This window comes from Psammomys obesus, unplaced genomic scaffold (assembly GCF_907164565.1).
Source record: "Psammomys obesus unplaced genomic scaffold, mPsaObe1.curated_primary_1811, whole genome shotgun sequence".
Lineage (NCBI taxonomy): Eukaryota > Metazoa > Chordata > Mammalia > Rodentia > Muridae > Psammomys > Psammomys obesus.
In genome coordinates this window covers 14962076-14980851 of record NW_026585504.1, presented here as the reverse complement: position 1 = coordinate 14980851, position 18776 = coordinate 14962076, and the positions used below count along the sequence as shown (strand labels likewise).

The 18776-nt window shown below is 38.2% G+C and overlaps 1 protein-coding gene across 3 annotated transcripts in view; it reads right to left on the bottom strand.

Annotated features, from left to right (window-relative positions):
• Positions 1 to 18776, bottom strand: part of Ubr1 (ubiquitin protein ligase E3 component n-recognin 1) — a 126990-nt gene that overhangs the window by 70622 nt on the left and 37592 nt on the right. For all 3 annotated transcript variants that reach the window (XM_055628158.1, XM_055628035.1, XM_055628084.1), the window contains exons 5-14: positions 15706 to 15836; positions 13308 to 13446; positions 12087 to 12149; positions 11746 to 11869; positions 11341 to 11448; positions 10399 to 10487; positions 8067 to 8165; positions 6262 to 6419; positions 4727 to 4826; positions 3841 to 3969 (exon numbers count right to left, since the gene is read on the bottom strand). In XM_055628158.1, the coding sequence (XP_055484133.1) occupies positions 3841 to 3969; positions 4727 to 4826; positions 6262 to 6419; positions 8067 to 8165; positions 10399 to 10487; positions 11341 to 11448; positions 11746 to 11869; positions 12087 to 12149; positions 13308 to 13446; positions 15706 to 15836 (1140 nt within the window). The remainder of the gene's footprint in view (positions 1 to 3840; positions 3970 to 4726; positions 4827 to 6261; positions 6420 to 8066; positions 8166 to 10398; positions 10488 to 11340; positions 11449 to 11745; positions 11870 to 12086; positions 12150 to 13307; positions 13447 to 15705; positions 15837 to 18776) is intronic.

The following is an 18776-nucleotide window of genomic DNA, read 5'->3' as shown; positions in this document are numbered from 1 at the left end:
GAATCAAAGGTGAGTGAGTATGGCAGGAAAAGAGGAGCCCCAGTCACCGAGTTTACTCAGTGTGTCCACACTGGCTTTATCCCCACAGACAAATCCTGGAAACATTCCTCTTAGGTATCAGCAGACTGATTATCAAACACAGAATACAGAGGCTCTGAGATTTCTTATGTGGAAGAACGTTTTAATAGCAATGCTAATAACAGAACAAGGAAAGTCAAAATGAACAAATATAAGTTGGAAATCAAAGAAAGTGGTAACAAATGAATTTAAGATACTCTGAGTCTGAAATATACAAAATATGGTAGTCTAAGTACAAATGTCTGGCATGCAAACTGAAGTGAAACTATAGTTTGGGCAATGTATACCTTTAATTAATTAATTAGTTAGCTAATTTAATTAGTAGAAAGCATGAAAGACCTTTATAGAAAAATACTGGGGAAGCTCTTCTGGCAAGAAGAAGGAGCTGGAATAACGCAATCACTAATTGAAGCTGATAACTGATAATGAAGCTATTAGGATTGTGCAGGCTAAATCTGAGGAAAAAAAGATTCAAGATGACCTAGGAATTTAACTCAAGCCAACACTACAGGAAAAAAAAAATCAAGAAATAAGGAGACTAAGAAAAGCCTTCTAAATCTATTGTGGACATAAACATGTTTTGTTTTAATGCCAGGTGTGGGATGTGGGACTGATTCAGACAGTCCACAGCAGCAAACTATTTGCCTTGTGTGGGCTCGAAGGGAAGCTCTTTGCCAGCTGCAGATAGTTTAAGTCTGAGGACTCTGGAGAGAGAAAAAATGCCAGAGCCCAGAGAGTGTTGAGGAGTTCTGATAAAGAACAAGGCGGCTGCTGCTTCCCCACTTCGGCTCCTGTTGTTGTCAATGAAGTGAGACAGGAAGTTGGAGATCTCTTGAGATGAGGACTGGACTGGCTCCAAGAAACCTGCTGACCCTAACCAGCAGGAAGCAGCTAAGAGAACTACTCCCACTAATCCTTTCTCTCGCCTACTTGGTATTGGGGTGTTGGGAATGGGGTGGAGTAGGGAGAAAGATACAAAAAAAATGTAAATAAAATGTTTAAAAAGTACACAAACATAAATCTGCTTACTAAATTAATTAAGTTTTTTTCTAAAAACAGTCAATTAATAGGAAGAGACTCAAACTCTAAAGAAGTGTTTGGACCTAATATATAAAGATAGTTATATATATTTACATTTATTAGATAGATATCTGTAAGACTTCAGAAGATGAGGGAGGTGTGATGATGAACAACACCCCTGGACAAAACCTCCTAAGCTGGGTCTTGGGGGCCCTGAGGCAATTCCCTTCTGTTATTGCAAGGGGCTTCTATTGTTCTAGAGGGTAGGAGTCTTATGTGCCCATTGGCAGGTAAGTGCCAAAAACCAAACCAAACCAAAACCAAAACAAAAACAAAACAAAACAAAAGACAACCAAGGAGGCAAATTCCAGTAAAAGTAGTGTAAGTTGGAACTAAGACCCTTAGTAAAGGCATTGGTTTTAGATAAAAGAAACAAAAAGGTGAAAATTGAATGAAGACACAGAGAAACCTGGTCAGATTATGTGGACTTTACAGAAACACTGGAGGAAATAATGGCACTGACACTCAGGAAATGTCAAATTTCTCAGTAAAAATAAAAGAGTAGCCACAAAGATGACTCAGTGGGTGAAGTGTCTGGATCTCAATATAAAAGCTGCATCTGGTGGCCTCCTATAACCACGGTGCTGGGCCCAGACACGAGCTCGCAGAGGGCCAGCCAGCCAGCCTAGAGGAAACGGTAAGGCCTAGGTTCAGTGAGAGACAATCTATCAATGAGGTATAAAGATTGATGGCACTCAGTGTCAACCTCTAGCCTCTACATATGGACAGATGGGCACACACAAATGAAAGTAAAGAAATAAAGTCATATTCTCTTGTGGGCATGGATATGGAGAGTATGGTTGTCTGTGTGTATGTGATGCATATGTGTGCATGTACCTATGTAGAAGATTGTAACCTTGTGTTCTCTGTTATCCCTCAGAGAATCCATTTTGTGTTTTCACTAGAACCTGGGTTTCACCTGTTAGCTAGGGTAGTTGGCCAGAGAGCCCCAGGGAACTTCATGTGTGCACACGCTCTCCCAGTCCTGAAATTACAAGCACACACAATAGCTGTCTTATTATGCGGATGCTGGAGCTCAACAGAACTCAGATACGAATGACTGCATGGCAAGCACTTTACTGTCTAAGCTACCTCAATAGGCCAGGATTGGGTCGTTACAGAGAGCAAGGGTTATCATCTAAAATTGTTGCTTACACAATATATTTGTTTCATACTTTGAAATTAATTTTTAAGTGGCTTACATATGTAAGAAACTTATTGATTAAATAAATATCCATTCCTTTCCATTCTTGAAGTATTTAATAATCTTCATGGTACAATTTGTCATACTACTAAAATTCATTTTAAAATAAATATGTAAGTATATATGGAAAAATTTGGGGTGGACAGGTTTTCATTTTGTTTTTTTTGTTTTTTTTTTTTTTTTAGTTTTATTTTTCGAGACTGGGTTTCTCTGTGTAACCCTGGCTGTCCTGGTCTTGCTTTGTAGACTAGGCTGGCCTCGAACTCAAGAGATCCACCTGCCTCTGTCTTCCAGAGAGGAAGCTGGGCACCACTGAGCCCAGCTCAGCGAACCGGTTTTGAAAGGGTCTTGATATATAGAGCTCTGGATAGATCGACACTACGTAAGCCAGGATAGTCTGGAAGTCAGAGAAATCCTCTTGCCTTACTTAGCCTCCCAAATGCTAGGATTACAGGTGTACACCACCACACCTAAAACATACAATTTCTTTCAGATTTATTTTTACTTTATATATTTGTGTGCATCTGTGTGTGGTATTTGCACACTTGTACAGGTACCCAAGAAGGTCATAAGTGTCAGACTCCCCTGAAAATGTAGGTATAGGTGGTTGTAAGGTGCCTGATGTGTGTTGGAAGCCAAATGCGGTTCCTATGTAAGGCCATCATGCACTCTTGGCCCCTGAACCCTCTTCCCAGCAGTCCTAAGATACGTTTTAAGATGACTTGATGGTGTTATGTGTGGGTGCACCACTTGCACTGCCTATGGAGGCCACAAGAGGGCATCATCTGGAACTGTAGTCACAAATGCTCTTGAGTCACTCTCTGAACCTCTGAAAAGGCATCAAGCACTCTTAACAGCTGAATCACTTCTCCAGTCCCCAAGGCAGATATTTTCAAACCTTTTAATTCTTCTAAATAAGTAAACTTCCCAGAGACACCTTTTCTAATCAAATGTAAAAGAATGAACTTTTTTTCCTATACTTAGTAATATAATTTTAAGTATCTAAGACTGTCACATTATATACTTTTATATCAAGAAAGCTATAGGGGGCTGCAGACATAGCTCAGAGGTTAAGAGCACTGGCTGTTCTTCCAAAGGTCCTGAGTTCAATTACCAGCACCCACATGGTGGCTCATAACCATCTATAGTGAGATCCGGTGCTCTCTTCTGGTGTGCATGCACACATGCAGGCAGAACATTGTATAAATAATAAATAAATAAATCTTAAAAAAAAAAAAAAAAAAAAAAGGTTGGGCGCTGTGGCCCACGCCTTTAATCCCAGCATGTGGCTCTCTGTGAGTTCTAGGCTAGCCTGGTCTACAAAGTGAATTCCAGGACAGTCAGCCACCACTACACACAGAGAAACCCTGTCTTGAAAAACCAAAACAAAAGAAGAGAAAGCTATAGCATAAAACTATGCTACTAGAAACTATTAGAGCTTATGAAGGCACCAAGCCTACTGTCAAACTTTAACTCACATCACAAGCACACCACTCTTGGAGCATGAGCAAAATGTTCTTCAGCTGCATCTGTATAGCAATGGCAGCCTCCCAGTCAGGGTCCACTTCAATGTGCTGCCCAACTTGTCTTCTGATTTCTTCCATTCCCTGCAAGGAAAGACTAGTCAGTCCAGAGCCCTTCCTGTTACTGTTGATCTTTTATGGCAAAATATAAAAATACCAAGATTTATATTCCTAAATGCACAGTGTCCTAACATGGTTGTTAAACTACAGAATATATGAGTTAGAACACTAGCATTTGGAATACACCGTTCATATCTGGCTGCAAACACCAGCAGCCAGAAGTTCCCGTTCCCTCACGTGTAAAACAAGAATCATAGCAGCAAAATAAACCATAAGCTAATTCATGTAGTCATAACCATATATTTATCATGTGGCAAGCAGTCAATAAGCCTTAATAGTAGCAGAAGTAACTAATTACATACACACATCTAAGCTAGTGTTTATATCTTATTTCTACTATATTAAAGAAATTTCCTTCTGTGAAAAAAAACAACAACAACAACAACAAAACACCACAATTTTCTTCTTTAAAAAAAATGAGGAAAAGGGCTAGAGAGACAACTCAGTAGAAGACACTGCTCTTCTAGAGGATGCAAGTTGATTATCAGTGCCCACATGCTGGCTCACAACAACCTGGAATTGCAGTTCCAGGGGATTCAACACTCTCTGGCACACATGGATACCAGGCTTGCACGTGGTGCACAGATACAGTCAGAAGACACCCATCCAAATAAATTAGGAATAAATCTAAAAAAATAATAATAAAATGGGGGGGAAAAGAAGATGAATTTAAAAAAAAAACCCACTTTTATTTTATTGGTACACCAAAGAATTATCATACCTGCATACAGGTAAGAATCTTCAGAAAAGACCGGAAACCTTCCAGGAACTGTGCTCTTAATCTTTCTGTCCATATTATAGGCTTGCTAATCAGGATGTATCTGTCATTTCGATAGAAAAATAAATAGCTCACTTCTTTATTCTGAGATGATCTCATATTTACAGACAATATTGACTCATCAAAATTGTGAATTCTAATTTCTTAGAGTAACTGGAACCTCTGAGCAGAAATAGAGTAATTTAATTGGCTTTATTTACATAAAACTAGCAAAATAAGAGAATCACTACAAGACAGCCATCAACGCTAAGTCTGGCCTTCTAAGTTCCGCTTCAGATTTGTTAAATGAGCAACTCAGCATGTCACAGGACAGGCCTGACACAGACAACTGTATATAAATACAGCTCAAGACTTCCTCAGATTTTTCATAACCACCACTCAATAAGCCAAGTCAAATCCTGCAGCACAGGTAATTTCAAACAAACTTCCTAGCTGCAAGTTTTCAGAACCAGAACCTGAAAGAAGGATGTAAAAATCCCTATGTGTTATGGTGCCTTGCACATTAGGATGTACAAATTTAGAGAGATGAGCAGGTTCATGCTAATCTAAAATTCACCAAATCTTTCTTTTAGCTGAAAAGATAATAATTGGTTTTAATGGGAATAAAGTTTATCATGGAATAAGGTCTCAGGTATGATTAAAAAAACTATTAAAATTATTTTACACTCAATGAGTCAAAATACATTCCTAATATATATATATATAGAATATATATATTCTATATATATAGAATATATATATTCCTACTATACATACACACAGATACACACACACATACAGGAGGAAATTTTAATTAAGGAACTCTGGTAAGTTTCAATAGGTTGGTACATATGCAAAAAGGAAAGTAAAAGATAAATAAGCAGATCGCTAGAAACCGAGAGTATACAAAGGGGAGAGAACCATGAAGTGTATGAGTGATTGATAAAAAACGGCAAGTGTGGAAATCACAATGGAGAATCACTTGATGGCCCAAGTACAAGTTACAGCCTGTCCTCAGTACCTTCTTCATTCTATTGGTTTTAAACTAGGACTTGGCTGAAGAGGTTTAGAGAAGTCTCGTGTTCCTCATGGGAGACCGATTCCAGGACCCCACTCCCTTATATATAAAATGACAAAGAGGATATATATAATATATATATTTTATATATAAAGTAACCTACATACATCACAGGCAATTTAATACCTATACAAAGCAGATGTTCAATAAACAGTTGTTACACTACAATGTTCGGAAATAAAAACAAGAAAAAAAACTGTACAAGTTCACGACAAAATCAATCATCTTCTTATTACTTTCAAGTTGTTGGTTGGATCACAGATATGTAGGCCAACTACAGTAGCATGTGACAGTCACATGCTTGCCACCATGATAAAAGAGTGTCCAAGATAACCAAGAGGATCAAATGCTTACTTATATGACAGACCAAGTAAGCACACTGTTTAACAGATGCCCTCACCTTTTAACTCCAACCACTTACTTTAGGTCACATATTACTGCATAGACTCTTCCCAGTTTGTCCTGGCTATAACCCTGGAAGTTGAATTTGTTATTCCTGTCCAAGTATTCAGGTAAAACTTCTAGCAGAGTTTCAGTAATGACAGAAATAACATTCTGCTCTTCAATAAGATGTCGGGCCTGTAGAATATTTCAAGAATATTGTCTTAGCATTAACTCACCATAGTATGCATTTAATTTATTCATTCATTGGTTGACCAGTATTTGATTTTATTTTTGAAATAATATCTCACTATGCACCTAGTCTGGCTTCAAACTTAAAATTCTTCCTGCCTCAGTTAAAGAAAGCACACCCATAAAGAAATTTGTTTGTTTGTTTGTTTGTTTGTTTGTTTTGGAGGCAGGATCTCTCTATTTTATTTTAAAATGATTTATTTATTTATCTATTTTTTTTTATGTTCATTAATGTTTTACCTACATGTATGTTTGTCTGAAAGTGTTGGATCCCCTGAAATTGGAGTAACAGGCAGTGGTGAGCTATCATGTGGTTGCTGGGAATTGAACCCAGGACCTCTGGAAGAACAGCCAATGTTCTTACTCTCTGAGCCATCTCTCCAGCCACAAGTCTATTTAAGTCCCAAATATCCTAAAACTTGCTACATAGGCCAGGATAGGTTTAAACTCACAAAGATCTTTTTGCCTCTGCCTGAGTGCTGGGATTAACAGCATGTACCACCATGCCTGGCCAGAAATAAATAATTTTTAATAAATGAATATTTATTTTCTTTTTATTTATTTACTTATTTGTTTGTTTATAGGCAGGGTTTCATTGTGCAGCCTTGGTTGGACTGGAACTCACTATATAGACCCGGCTGACCTTAAACCCATAGTGATCTGCCTGCCTCTGCACTCTGAGTACTGGAAGGCCAGTACTAAAGGCCACCATGCTCAGCTGAATAAATGTTCATTGAACATTAAAACCAATTCCTAGTTTTTAAAGAATAGCAATTACTTCAGAAATAATTTCTAGGGTTGGGGTTTTGTTTTTGTTTTCAGTGCAGGAGAGCAAACCCCAAGGCTTGGATATGCGAGCCAAGTGTCATACCATTGAGCTACACTTCTAGTGTAAGTTTCTAGAGGTAAAATTCCCTTCTCCTCATTAACTCGGAAAAATGCCTGTATGGATATGCCAGACCTATTATCAAGATTATCTAAGCAAATAATTACCATCTGTAATCATACCATGACCAATGAAGAACAAAGATACCTTTCACAACTTCTATAATACTGCTACTGCCTATTCTGGTATTTCTCCCTTACTGAAATTCAGTTCTCTTCCCTATCCTTTTCTTTGACCTTTTAAAATGGGGAAATAGGAACAGTTCATCAGACTTTCAAGACAAAACAGAAAAACACAAAAGGAGGTACAGTTCTTTTTCCTCCCAAGCCGATGCAGCACCATTTTGGTCTGTTGGGCACACTCTCCCTTTCTCGGTTTTTATCTTAATTTATTTATCTACCAAAAACAATAACTAAATAACAAAAGGCAAAAATTTTAAATGCAAGGTTTTGGTATTAAAAAGACAACACGCCAGAGAGTGAGCAATGACCTTCAGACATCACTTGCAAAGACTGGGCCATCTGGACAATGGTAGTTTCCAGTTATGTTGTCCCTGGATACCCATGAGATACCACTAAAGGATTATTAAAATTTCCAAATGAAAGTAGCCCAACTTTGTGATTATCAAATGGTTTTAATTTGATTCCACATCAAGTGAAGGTCTTAGAAAGCAGAGCAAGTTCAACTCAGAAAAATCTCATACATACCAGGGTCGGGACAGTAAACATCTGGACGGACAGTGCAGTTATGGAGATGCTCCTATCATGATCATCACTGATATATTCTTTCTGCAGTTGTTTATAATACTGAAAGATGTAAGTGGAGAATCCATTGCAAATCACTACTAAAAACCTTTAAATTCTAAATTTTAGTAACTGCCACAAGTAGAACACAGTTCCTAAGACAAGTTAACATAATTCTGCTTATCATTATCACAGTTGACAAAAAACATCACAAAAAGCAAGAAACAGAAGGCTAAGATATGAATTTAACTATCTGATCTAGCAGAGTTAGACATACTATTAACTTTAAAAACAAAACACACAGGTAAAAATCATGGCAGAGTACAACAGCGCAGTTTACCCTTTCTCAAAACAAACAAACACCCCTCAGACAATGTTTTACAGTTTCTACTCTAACAGTACAGAGTTGGATATATTCAAAGTATTTAGCAAGTTATATGAACCAGGAAACCAATCAGTCATATTCAGTCAACCCTTAAGCAGAGCGAGCTTAGGAATTTTCTGTCCACAGTGGTGCACATCAGCTGAAAACCAGCCCTGCTGTATTAGACCAAAGACAACACCACATCTACCAAGTATTAAGCATCTTTTATACAAAACAGGAGTTGTAAACAATTTATCTATTTAATCTTTCTCTACAGAATCTGAGAGTTTAAGAGATGACCACACTGTACAAAATCTATATTTCATCTAAGTAAGATTAGCTTTGTGTAATAGGATAAAATTTCATTTCAGATCCCACAGTCATTCTATGTAGGCCCAATAATCATACGTCTAAAGTGTTTTAGAAAATATTTACTTCCACCAGCTATCATCACCTCCAAAGGACAAGACATACATATATTTTTAATACTTGTTACTATTTTATGTGAATGGATGTTTTGCCTGTGTCTATGCACCCTGTAAGTGTGGAGTGCCTGTGAAGGCCAGAAGAGAACATCAGATCCATAGGTCCTCTCAAAGAACAGCGCCTTAAGACAGCTCTCTGGCCCCTAAATATTAGTTTTTAACAATCTACTTATAACCCCCCCCCCCCAAAAAAAAAGGATCTTATGGTGCCATGTATCTACAACAATTGTTATTTTCCTCTTTGCTTCCAACTCTAGTTTTGGTTCTACCTCTACCCTGTCCTACACCTCTTAGGACTGTCTCCAAATTAAAATCAGAAGGAGTTACCAGGCTTGATAGTACACACCTTTAATCTCAGCACTTGGAAAGCAGACGCAGGCATAACACTGAGTGTTCAAGCCTAGCTAGGATCATATAGTGAGACCTTGTCTCAGAAGGATGAGGAGGGCTAGAAAGATAGCTCAGTAGTTAAGAGTTAAGAGCACTGGCTGCTTTTTCAGAGGACGCAGATTCCATTCCCAGAACCCACAAAGGTGGCTCAAAATCATCTGTAACTCCAGTTCCATGAGATTTGACACCCTCTTCTGGCTTCAGGCACAAACATACACGCAGGTATATGAAATACTCATGTACACAAAATGAAAGTAAATAAATCTTCAAAAAAAAAAAAAAATCAAAAGGAAGCCTTTAATCCCAGCATTTGGGAAGCAGAGGCAGGCAGATCTCTCTTGAGTTCGAGGCCAGCCTGGTGTAAAAGTGAGTTCTAGGACAACCAGTGCTACACAGAGAAACCTTGTCTTGAAAAACAAAAACAAAAACAAAAATCAAAAGGAGTCAATAAATTATGTATCTTTGAATAAGGCAAAATAAAAACCTCAAAGTCCCTGTTCTGTGTAACCTTGCAATCTTACTTGGGTGATAAAGCAAAAAGAATAATGTAAATAGTGTAAGGCACATGAAACAAATCAATAAAGAAACATAAAAGAGCTTAAATTTTACCTTTGTGTTTTTAATATCAGTTAAATATATTGCTTTCCTAATTCCTGCCTAATTAAATGTGCTAGTCACATGTATATCTGTTCCTCTTTTCTGCTATTCCCTTCAAGCTGACACTTCTATACTTGCAGTAATTTTACTAGCAGGCAAATAAATGATCAAAAGGGATGAGTAGGGGTGAAAAAAGACAAAGAAGAAAAATGAATGCCTGTATGAATATAATAACCTGCCTTTGCTTGGCCTTAGAAAACAAGTTATTTTCCAACTATCTTCTCTCTAAAATTACTATTTCCATTCTACCAACTACCATTTGTGAAAATACTTATATTGAATAAAATAATATTTTTAATGAAGAAAGCAATAATATAATTTAAAAGTAGCATCATATGTATCCCTTTGCTTCTCTAACTTCATTTGTAAAAATTATGTTATACTTATAAACAGCAATTACCTTCACAAATTCCATAGCAAAGAGCTTTTTGTATTCCATCTCCATAAAAAAGCTACTAAAAATCAATTCATGAAGGATCTTACGGGCACCTGTAGATCATTAAAAAAAACAGAGGATGAGGGCATCACCAAGACAGAGGCAAATTATTCCAGGTATTAGAAACAGCAGAGGTGTTTTGTTTTTTAATTACCAAGCTAGTAGTTTCAAAGATGCAGTATAGTTAATATCATGAATTAAAGAGACAGACACTACCAATCAGTTTTCCTATACCTCTCCCATCACCTCACCTTACCTTTTATCTTCTCCAAACCTGTTTTCACCATATTATTAAGATTTATTTTATTTTTAATTATGTGCAGGTGTGTGTGGCAGTGGGTATGTGCACCTGAGTGCAGAGGTTCACGGAGGATGGAAAAGGAGGTCAGATTTCCTGAAAGCTGGCTTCCAGCTGCTGCAAGCCAGCTGATCTGATCCTGGGAGGTAAACCTGGGCTCTCTGCAAGAGCAGTGCTCCCTCCTAACACTAAGCCACTGCTCTAGCCCTCATTTCTTTTTCACTACTTCACTCAGAACTACTCTAACTCTGTCCTTTCCTGTTCATACTTTTCAGACACTCTCTCATCTTTTACTTTCTATTTCTCATTTAGATTTTTTGTAGTAGTGAAAACATCGCTTTAATAAAAGCATTGCTACATGAATCTGATAAAACACTTTCAAGTAGTTCTGTCTAAATAAAAGGCACTGTTGTTAAAAAAAAAAAAAAAAAAAAAAACAGTATTCCTGGATTTTAACCAAGAAGATTAAATTGGTTAACCTTGCCTTCACATATAACAAATCAAGACTGTGTTCAATAATTGATTTCATACAAGATAGACCTTGGTCCTATGATGAAGCCACAATCTTCCCTTGGCCCCTGTGGTAGCATAAGTAGAGTTCTACTTACCTTTATAAAGTTTTGCATCCCAAAGCATTAGTCTGCTTATAAGACAGGGATTTTCAGAGCCGGGTTCTTCTATGAGGCAAGCCTGGCAAAAGATCTGCCTAAAGTCACCTACAAATAAAGGAAGTCAAATAATTTTTCTTCGTATATTTCTCCTAAAAGTGTTCTTATAGTAATATTTGAAAAGATTAAAATTAACCTTGCTATGTTTAATGCCAATAATAATCATATCAAAGGCTCAAGCGCCAATAAAAGATATTATTTGATGCTATGCATTTAAAAACAAACAAGTCATATTATATACTTGAAATGTAGTCCTGAAAAAGCCAATCTAAATAAGACAACCAAGAAATAAACTCCAATGCTACTTAAACATTTTTTTTATCATTAAATAGGGTGTATGCTTACTTGAATAGCTCATAATTTTGTTCATCCAGGAGCCAAGGCGTAAAGCAAATTTCTGGTGAGCCATGACCACAGAGTGCAGCACCTCCACATGGAGTGGGTGCTGAGAGACGTTTTCTGAATGACTCTACAAACAACAGGAGGAGTGAAAACAGCATCTAAACTGCTTTAAGTGGCCTACACTTCATAATAGGAGCCACACAGCCTTCAAGTAGCCAGACCTATTTCTACTCATGACACCGATCATGGTAACAATAAGATCACTTGGCTTTTCCACTTAGGCTCCAAGAAATAAATTTACGTTTCCTTTTGAAATTTTCTTTGTGACTAATTCAGAAAGTTACCTTTATATCCTCCTTTGCTTCCTGGCAAGCAGCATAAACACCTGCTTTGACAGCCCGGCGACCCTAATTGCAGGCGAAAATGAGAATGAGGTAGTGGGATGGTAATCATAATCAGTAAGTAACATAAAACCCACAGACTTGATGAGTTGTCAATTAGGCTAGAATAAAATCCATATGTGATACCATAAGCATGTAACTCTAGCAACCAGGAGGCAGGGAGGTCTCAAACTTAAAACACAGCCTGGGCTCTATGAGACCATGTCTCAGAAAAGGCTGAATCAGCTGGACATGGTGTTCACTCCTTTAATCCCAGCCCTCGGGGGCAGAAGCAAGCAGATAGCTATGATTTTGAGGCCAGCTTTATCTACGTAGTGGATTCTAAGACAACAAGACCTACATAGTGAGAACCTGTCTCGGAAACAACAACAAAAGGCAGGGTTGGGGTGGCATGGGGGGAGCTAAACCAGTAAGGCTGGAACAGTCCTTATAATCCTAGAACTCAGGAAATGGAAGCAGGAGGATCAGGAGTTCAAGACCACCCTCAGCTACATATCAAGTGTAAGGACAGCTGTGCTACAAGTACTCTGTCTCAAAACAAACACCTCCAAGAGCTAAGGATGTAGTTCAATGGAGCATATATCTAGAATGAGAAAAATGCCAGATTCTGTGCCCAGACCAAAATTTTAAGGTATGTGACAATTCCATGTACATAATAAATTTGGGTCATTTAGGCCTCCATTATCTTATCTCATCCCCCTCCCTGTCATGTTAAAACCCTTTTTCTAAACAAATCCTCTCCTATGTTTGTTGTCTCTTGATTTGGTAAGTCACTGAGTTTAATTATAGCTGCTTGAATGAACACAGAAAAGAAGTTATTTACTGGACTATGAACAACTTATTAGTGACAATATCACTGAAGAAAAAAAATGCTTATCCTTCCCCCAGTAACTATTAACTGCCATATTCCTCAGGGAGGAATGGGGCCTCACACTCCCCTCCCCTATCCATGATGCTACATTGATAGATCTAACTAATCCTGTTCAGGTGACCACAGCTGCTATGAGTTCAAGCTGCTATGAGTACAACAGCTACATCATAACCAGAGTAAGTTCACTACCCAGTTTTAACTCTATAATGAACCACCTTTTAAAAAAGCAGTTAACTCCTGAATGTCAGAAACGGACGTAAGACAGCAACGTAATTCACATGGTGATCACGAACCTCTTTGTCTATGGCAGTGGTATGCAACTGTGCCTCTGCCAACTCACAGTCAAGAGCTCTTTGTAGACTGTATATCACATGATCGTATGAATGGTGTTCATCGTTGAAAAGGACACAATAGTATCTTTCATTTTTCTCCCTATTTAAAAAAAAAAAAGATACATATTCAGATAGTAAAGCAAACAAAAAAATGTCATGTATTCTAAAGCAGCACCATGCAGTTTCCTATCAGTAAGGAAATATTACAATATTTTGTAATATTGTAATATCATAATATTACAATATCAATGTAATATTGATACATGACATGATTTTAAATACTATAGTGCTATGGAATTTTTTAAAATCCCATCAAGAAATGCTGTTATAGGTACTTGTAAGGCAAAAGCATTACTTGCATCAACAAGCTTGAGAAAGGCTGGATAACACTTTGTGATTCTTTGTCTCAAAAAAAAAAATCACTAAGTATTACTTCCTCAATGCTTCCATTTTCTACAATTTTTCTATACTACTTTGTCATCTTATTGGCAGTCTGTTTTATATCACTCTTAATTTTTGACTCACACACTGACAAAGGGAGAAACCTGTATTCAGGCTTGGAACCTTCAAGCAGGCAATGATAGATAATCAGATTTTATTTTTGTATTTGTCTTCTATTTAAGTGATGCTCAGGACTGGAGAGATTTCTCGAAGCTTAGAAAAAAGCTGTTTTTGCAGAGGACCCAAGTTCAGTTCCCAGCACCTATACAAACAGCTTAAAATCATCTGTAAAATCCTCTGACATGCACATGGTACATATAAATTCACACAGGTATATGCCTAAATAAAAAAAAATAAATCTTTAAGTGACATTGGCATTATAGTTTTATGAGGAAAAAGGTGGAATTTTTTTGTTATGGTAATTTTCTTTTTCAGTGTATAAAGTGGGGCTGGAGAGATGGCTCAGAGGTTAAGAGCACTGGCTGCTCTTCCAGAGGTCCTGAGTTCAATTTCCAGCAACCACACGGTGATTCATAATGAGATCTAGTGCCCTCTTCAGGCATACACGCAGGCAGAACAATGTATACATAACTAACTTCTTTAGAGGTTTCAACTGTCACTATTCAAGTACTTACAGATAAAATTTCTCAATACTTTCATTTCTTCAAGAGCTTTATGGGCCAACATGAGTTTTAAAAAAAAAGTACATTTAATATTATTAAATTCTTAATTATCACTTCTTAAAAAAAAAAAAAATAACACCCTCCAAAAAAATCTTTGTTTTTACGCCGTACTTCTGTGAAACCTTGAGTACTATACAGGCAGAAATAGTCCCAACAAGGCCTGAACTGTACTTTCATATCTAGAATTCTCTTTTTATTCCTCTGTGACAGGGTCTTCACGTGTAACTCTGCCTGACCTGGACTCTGCTATATAGAGGCTGGCCTTGAATTGACAGATATCCACCTGTCCCTGCCTCCTCCTTTTTCTGGTAAATGAAAAGCAACTATTAGTAAGAATGTGAGACTTACAGCTGTCAGAATTGCTGATTTTTACCAAAAAACAAGTTAAATCTTGATGCCTGAAATAATCTTAGCACACTATTTCCAAAGCATAAGGGAAAAGGCTATTTCCTCATCTCTCATCAAACTTGTCTTGATCATGAGAAAGCTAAATATCCAGGCTAAATGAGGTTCATTCTGAGATTCTGCTGTTCACAAACAAGTCTGGGCAGCCAGATCCTGATCAGGGCAAAATCAAAATGGGCAACTTACTTATCTACTAGCACTAGCAGCTATAAATAAAACAAGCTCCTGAAAATTCTGGTCTTTTTCTCCTTACAGATTTGAAGTTTCTGACAGACTCTTCTTTGGCTTAACTTTTGCATAGTGACTAACAAAATGTTTAAAGTAAAAACATTTTAAAAATATTCCCGAGATAATCTCCATAAATTTTTCAAAGTGATAATAATTAGGTGATTCTCTCCCTGTTGAAGAGCCCATACCCACTCTGCCTTCAGCATATGAGACTATTCTACAAAATAATTGTGCGCATATCTATTCCAAAATCATAATAAATTCCAGTTGAGTTTTGGGGGTGGGGCAAAGGAAGGAGGGAAAGAAGAAAGGAAGAAAGGAAGGAGGGAAGGGAGGGAGGGAGGGAGGGAGGGAGGGAGGAAGGAAGGAAGGAAGGAAGGAAGGAAGGAAGGAAGGAAGGAAGGAATCATCTTAGGACATGACTCAACAATGGAGCACTTGCCTTGTATGTGCACGCCCCTGGGCTCAATCCCTAGAACAGGAAAGAAAGAAGGGGAGGAAGGAAAGGGAGGAAGGGAAGGAAGGACCACAAACATAGATGCCCTATACTGTTGGCCACTTAAATAACAATCACTAAAACTGTGGCTTTTGCCAGCTCCCACCTTATCTGCAGTTCAGGGGGCAGTTCTTTTTCTTCTTCCCATATAGTCATTTCTACGATGTATTTTATCACTGAAGGGAATATCTTCCTGGCTTGAGCAATTACCTCTTCATTCAATGGGCAATGCAAGGTCTGTGAGGAAATAACAACAGCAAATACATACTGAGATTGTGTCCAAATAAATGGACAAGGAAGATAATGTGAAGTATTTTAAATAATCACTTTGGTTAGTTCATTACAAAATATTCAAGTTGAGTTCATAAGCTTTTGGTTCCAAACTGATGTTACAAATGACAGAAACACACAGACTGTGGAATACCTTTTACCCATACTTTCCCCTGTGAACTTTCTTCATTGTCTTTCTGAATAGCTTGATGATAATACCATGCAATAACTGACTATCTTTTATAGCTTATAACAACTGTTCTCACAAATTATTTCAACCAACTCTCATAGTTACTCTGGAAGTATTGATGGCGAAGAATAAGGAATGGGGCTGAAGGTGAAGTTCAGTGGTAAAGTCTTGCCTGGCATGAGCAAAGCTTGATTCTCAGCACGGGGGAGGGGAGAGAGGAAGGGGGGTATGGAAAAGAAAGAGAAAAGGAAAAGAAAAGGAAGTGTAGAGAAATTTTAATCCAGCAACATGGATACTCTGATCAAATTCAAGACCTTCTAGGCCTGCGTGATCCGGCTGGAATGCAGACACACCCTTAGTGAATACCTTTAATCTTAAACAATGAAGGTAAAGTTGGGTTGTTGAAGGAAGCACCCATGTTTAAAAGTGATGTCTAACTGAGAGGCAGACAAGGTGACGAATTAGAGAAAGATTTGATAAAAAAGGATTTGCCCAACTCTCATGAGAACCAAAAGGAAGAAGCAGCAACTTAAAGAGACAGAGCAGCGCTGAGAGATGGGGAGGAGGCAGTTTTACTAGGACAGTTACACAGAGACAGATTGCAGAGAGACACAAATGAAGACAGAATGAGCCAGAGAAGGAGAAGGAGCCAGAAGATTAGAACATATTGCCAAAGTTAGTATGAGGCCAAGCAGAACAATTCAGTCAGAAGCTGATAGAAGCAAGTTTGAATCAGTCAGCTTGGAGAAGAGTTTGAGCCAGAAGAGCTGAGTTGAACCAGGCAGCCAGAGTTCAGAAAGACCTAGAAAGGGTGATCTTATTCAGCCGTAAATTTTAGATGCTGAAAATATTCTAGGCCTAGATTATACAAAGGCTAGAAGCTTCCAGGACTAGGTCTAGATTAGCAGACATTTATACTTGGTGAAATCAGAGGAAATAAAAAGATACTTTTTACAGGAAAGGAAAGGAAAAAAGAAAAAGAAAAGGGAAGGGAAAGAACGGGCAGGGGGAAGCTCATGTGTCCACAAAAGCCAGTCAAGTCAGATACCCTTGGAACTGCCTAATGTGAATGCTGGGAACTGAATGCAAGAGTAAATGCTCTCAAGCACTGAGTCACCTCACCAGCTCCATTCCTCGTCTTCTATAAATGCTTGCTTGTTGAGACCAAGATCTACATACTGCATTTTGTTGTTCGGACTCTTAAGCCATGGACATCTACATCTAACTTAATGTCCCATCCCTAGCTGCTATCTTTTTTCTTCATGATGAAGATCAGAACAGTTTTTCTCTTAAAAGACAAAACAAAGGAACAAAACCAAAAGTTTTATGATATCTAGATTAAAGATTTTAACTGTTTCATAAGTGAGCTGATAATAATAACTTTATTGTGACATAATCAATTTATTCAATTAAGGGTAAATTTGAGCTGTACATAGTGGCTGGTGCTTATAATCTCAGCATGTAGAAGGCTGAGTCAGAAGGGTTGCCAGGAGCTTGACACCAATATAGGCTAGGGTGAGACCCCTGTCTCACAAAAACCAAAAAATATTAAGCTGCCTAGTAATACTCATGCTTATATGCACACATTAGTGCTGCTCTCTACCCACTCAAAGACGTGCTTTATAGCTGTGGCAGGCAGTTGATGCAGAGGCTCATAGTGCTCCAACTACCAACAGGAAGTGACTGACGGTGGAGTGCTTGGGTCTAAATGAGACATTGGGATCATGTCCTCCAAGGCTCAGACAACATTGTTGAACAAAAGGGGAGCAAAAACTTAAGAGCAGGAGAATAAGGTGATGAGTGGTAAGAAGATATCCCCAGGACAAGACATAACCACTGCCTCATGAGTTCACAGGAGCTGCGGTTATATACACAAGACCAGGCTTCTCAACATTTTTATCATGGGAGAGGAGCACTTGAGTCCCCACCCCATCCTGACAGACAGCTGGCAGTTAAGGGTTGCTGTGGGTGGGGGCATCATTTCTTAAGGGGTGTACCTGCTGAAAAGTAGCTTATACTCTATAAACTATTTCCCTGCTGGTGAGTATGTTCCCTCAATTACTACACTCTCACTGAATTGAAACCTTTGCCCTAGTTTCAGAAGGTAAACACACAACCATCAGATTACACTGCACTCCTGTACTCCCAACACTTGGTGAGCTGAAGGGGACGATCAGCAGAGCTAGGGGCAAGCCTGGGCTACTTAGCAAGTTTTAGGCCAGCTTGGGCTACATAGTTGGCGCTTATATTAAACAAACAAACAAAACCACACACATACAAACCCCAGCAGACAAAGAAATGGCTTTCAGTATATTCACAGATATGTACAACCACAGTCAGTAACAGAATATTTTCTCTAAACCTAATATACAATCTTTATTGCTTTTCACACCTCTAACCCATATACCTTGCTTATTCTTATTTCCTCTCCTCTCACCCTTTCCCCTATTCCCTCCTCACTTCCTGACTTACTGATACTCTTAGGTCCCAAACCAAAAAACAACTATGAAGTGTGTTTCTTCAACCAGCACCTTAGTGCTATTGTCCCCAAGCGGTACAAAGGTACAAAGGGGACAAAGGTAAAAGCACTGAAGTATTTCCTGCAGCTCACACTGTGACAGCTGTCAAACCATTACTTCAGTCAGCTTTCCCTGGACACAAAGACAAAGTACCAGGAGAACTCACATTAAACAAACCAAAACAGTAGGATTAAAAAA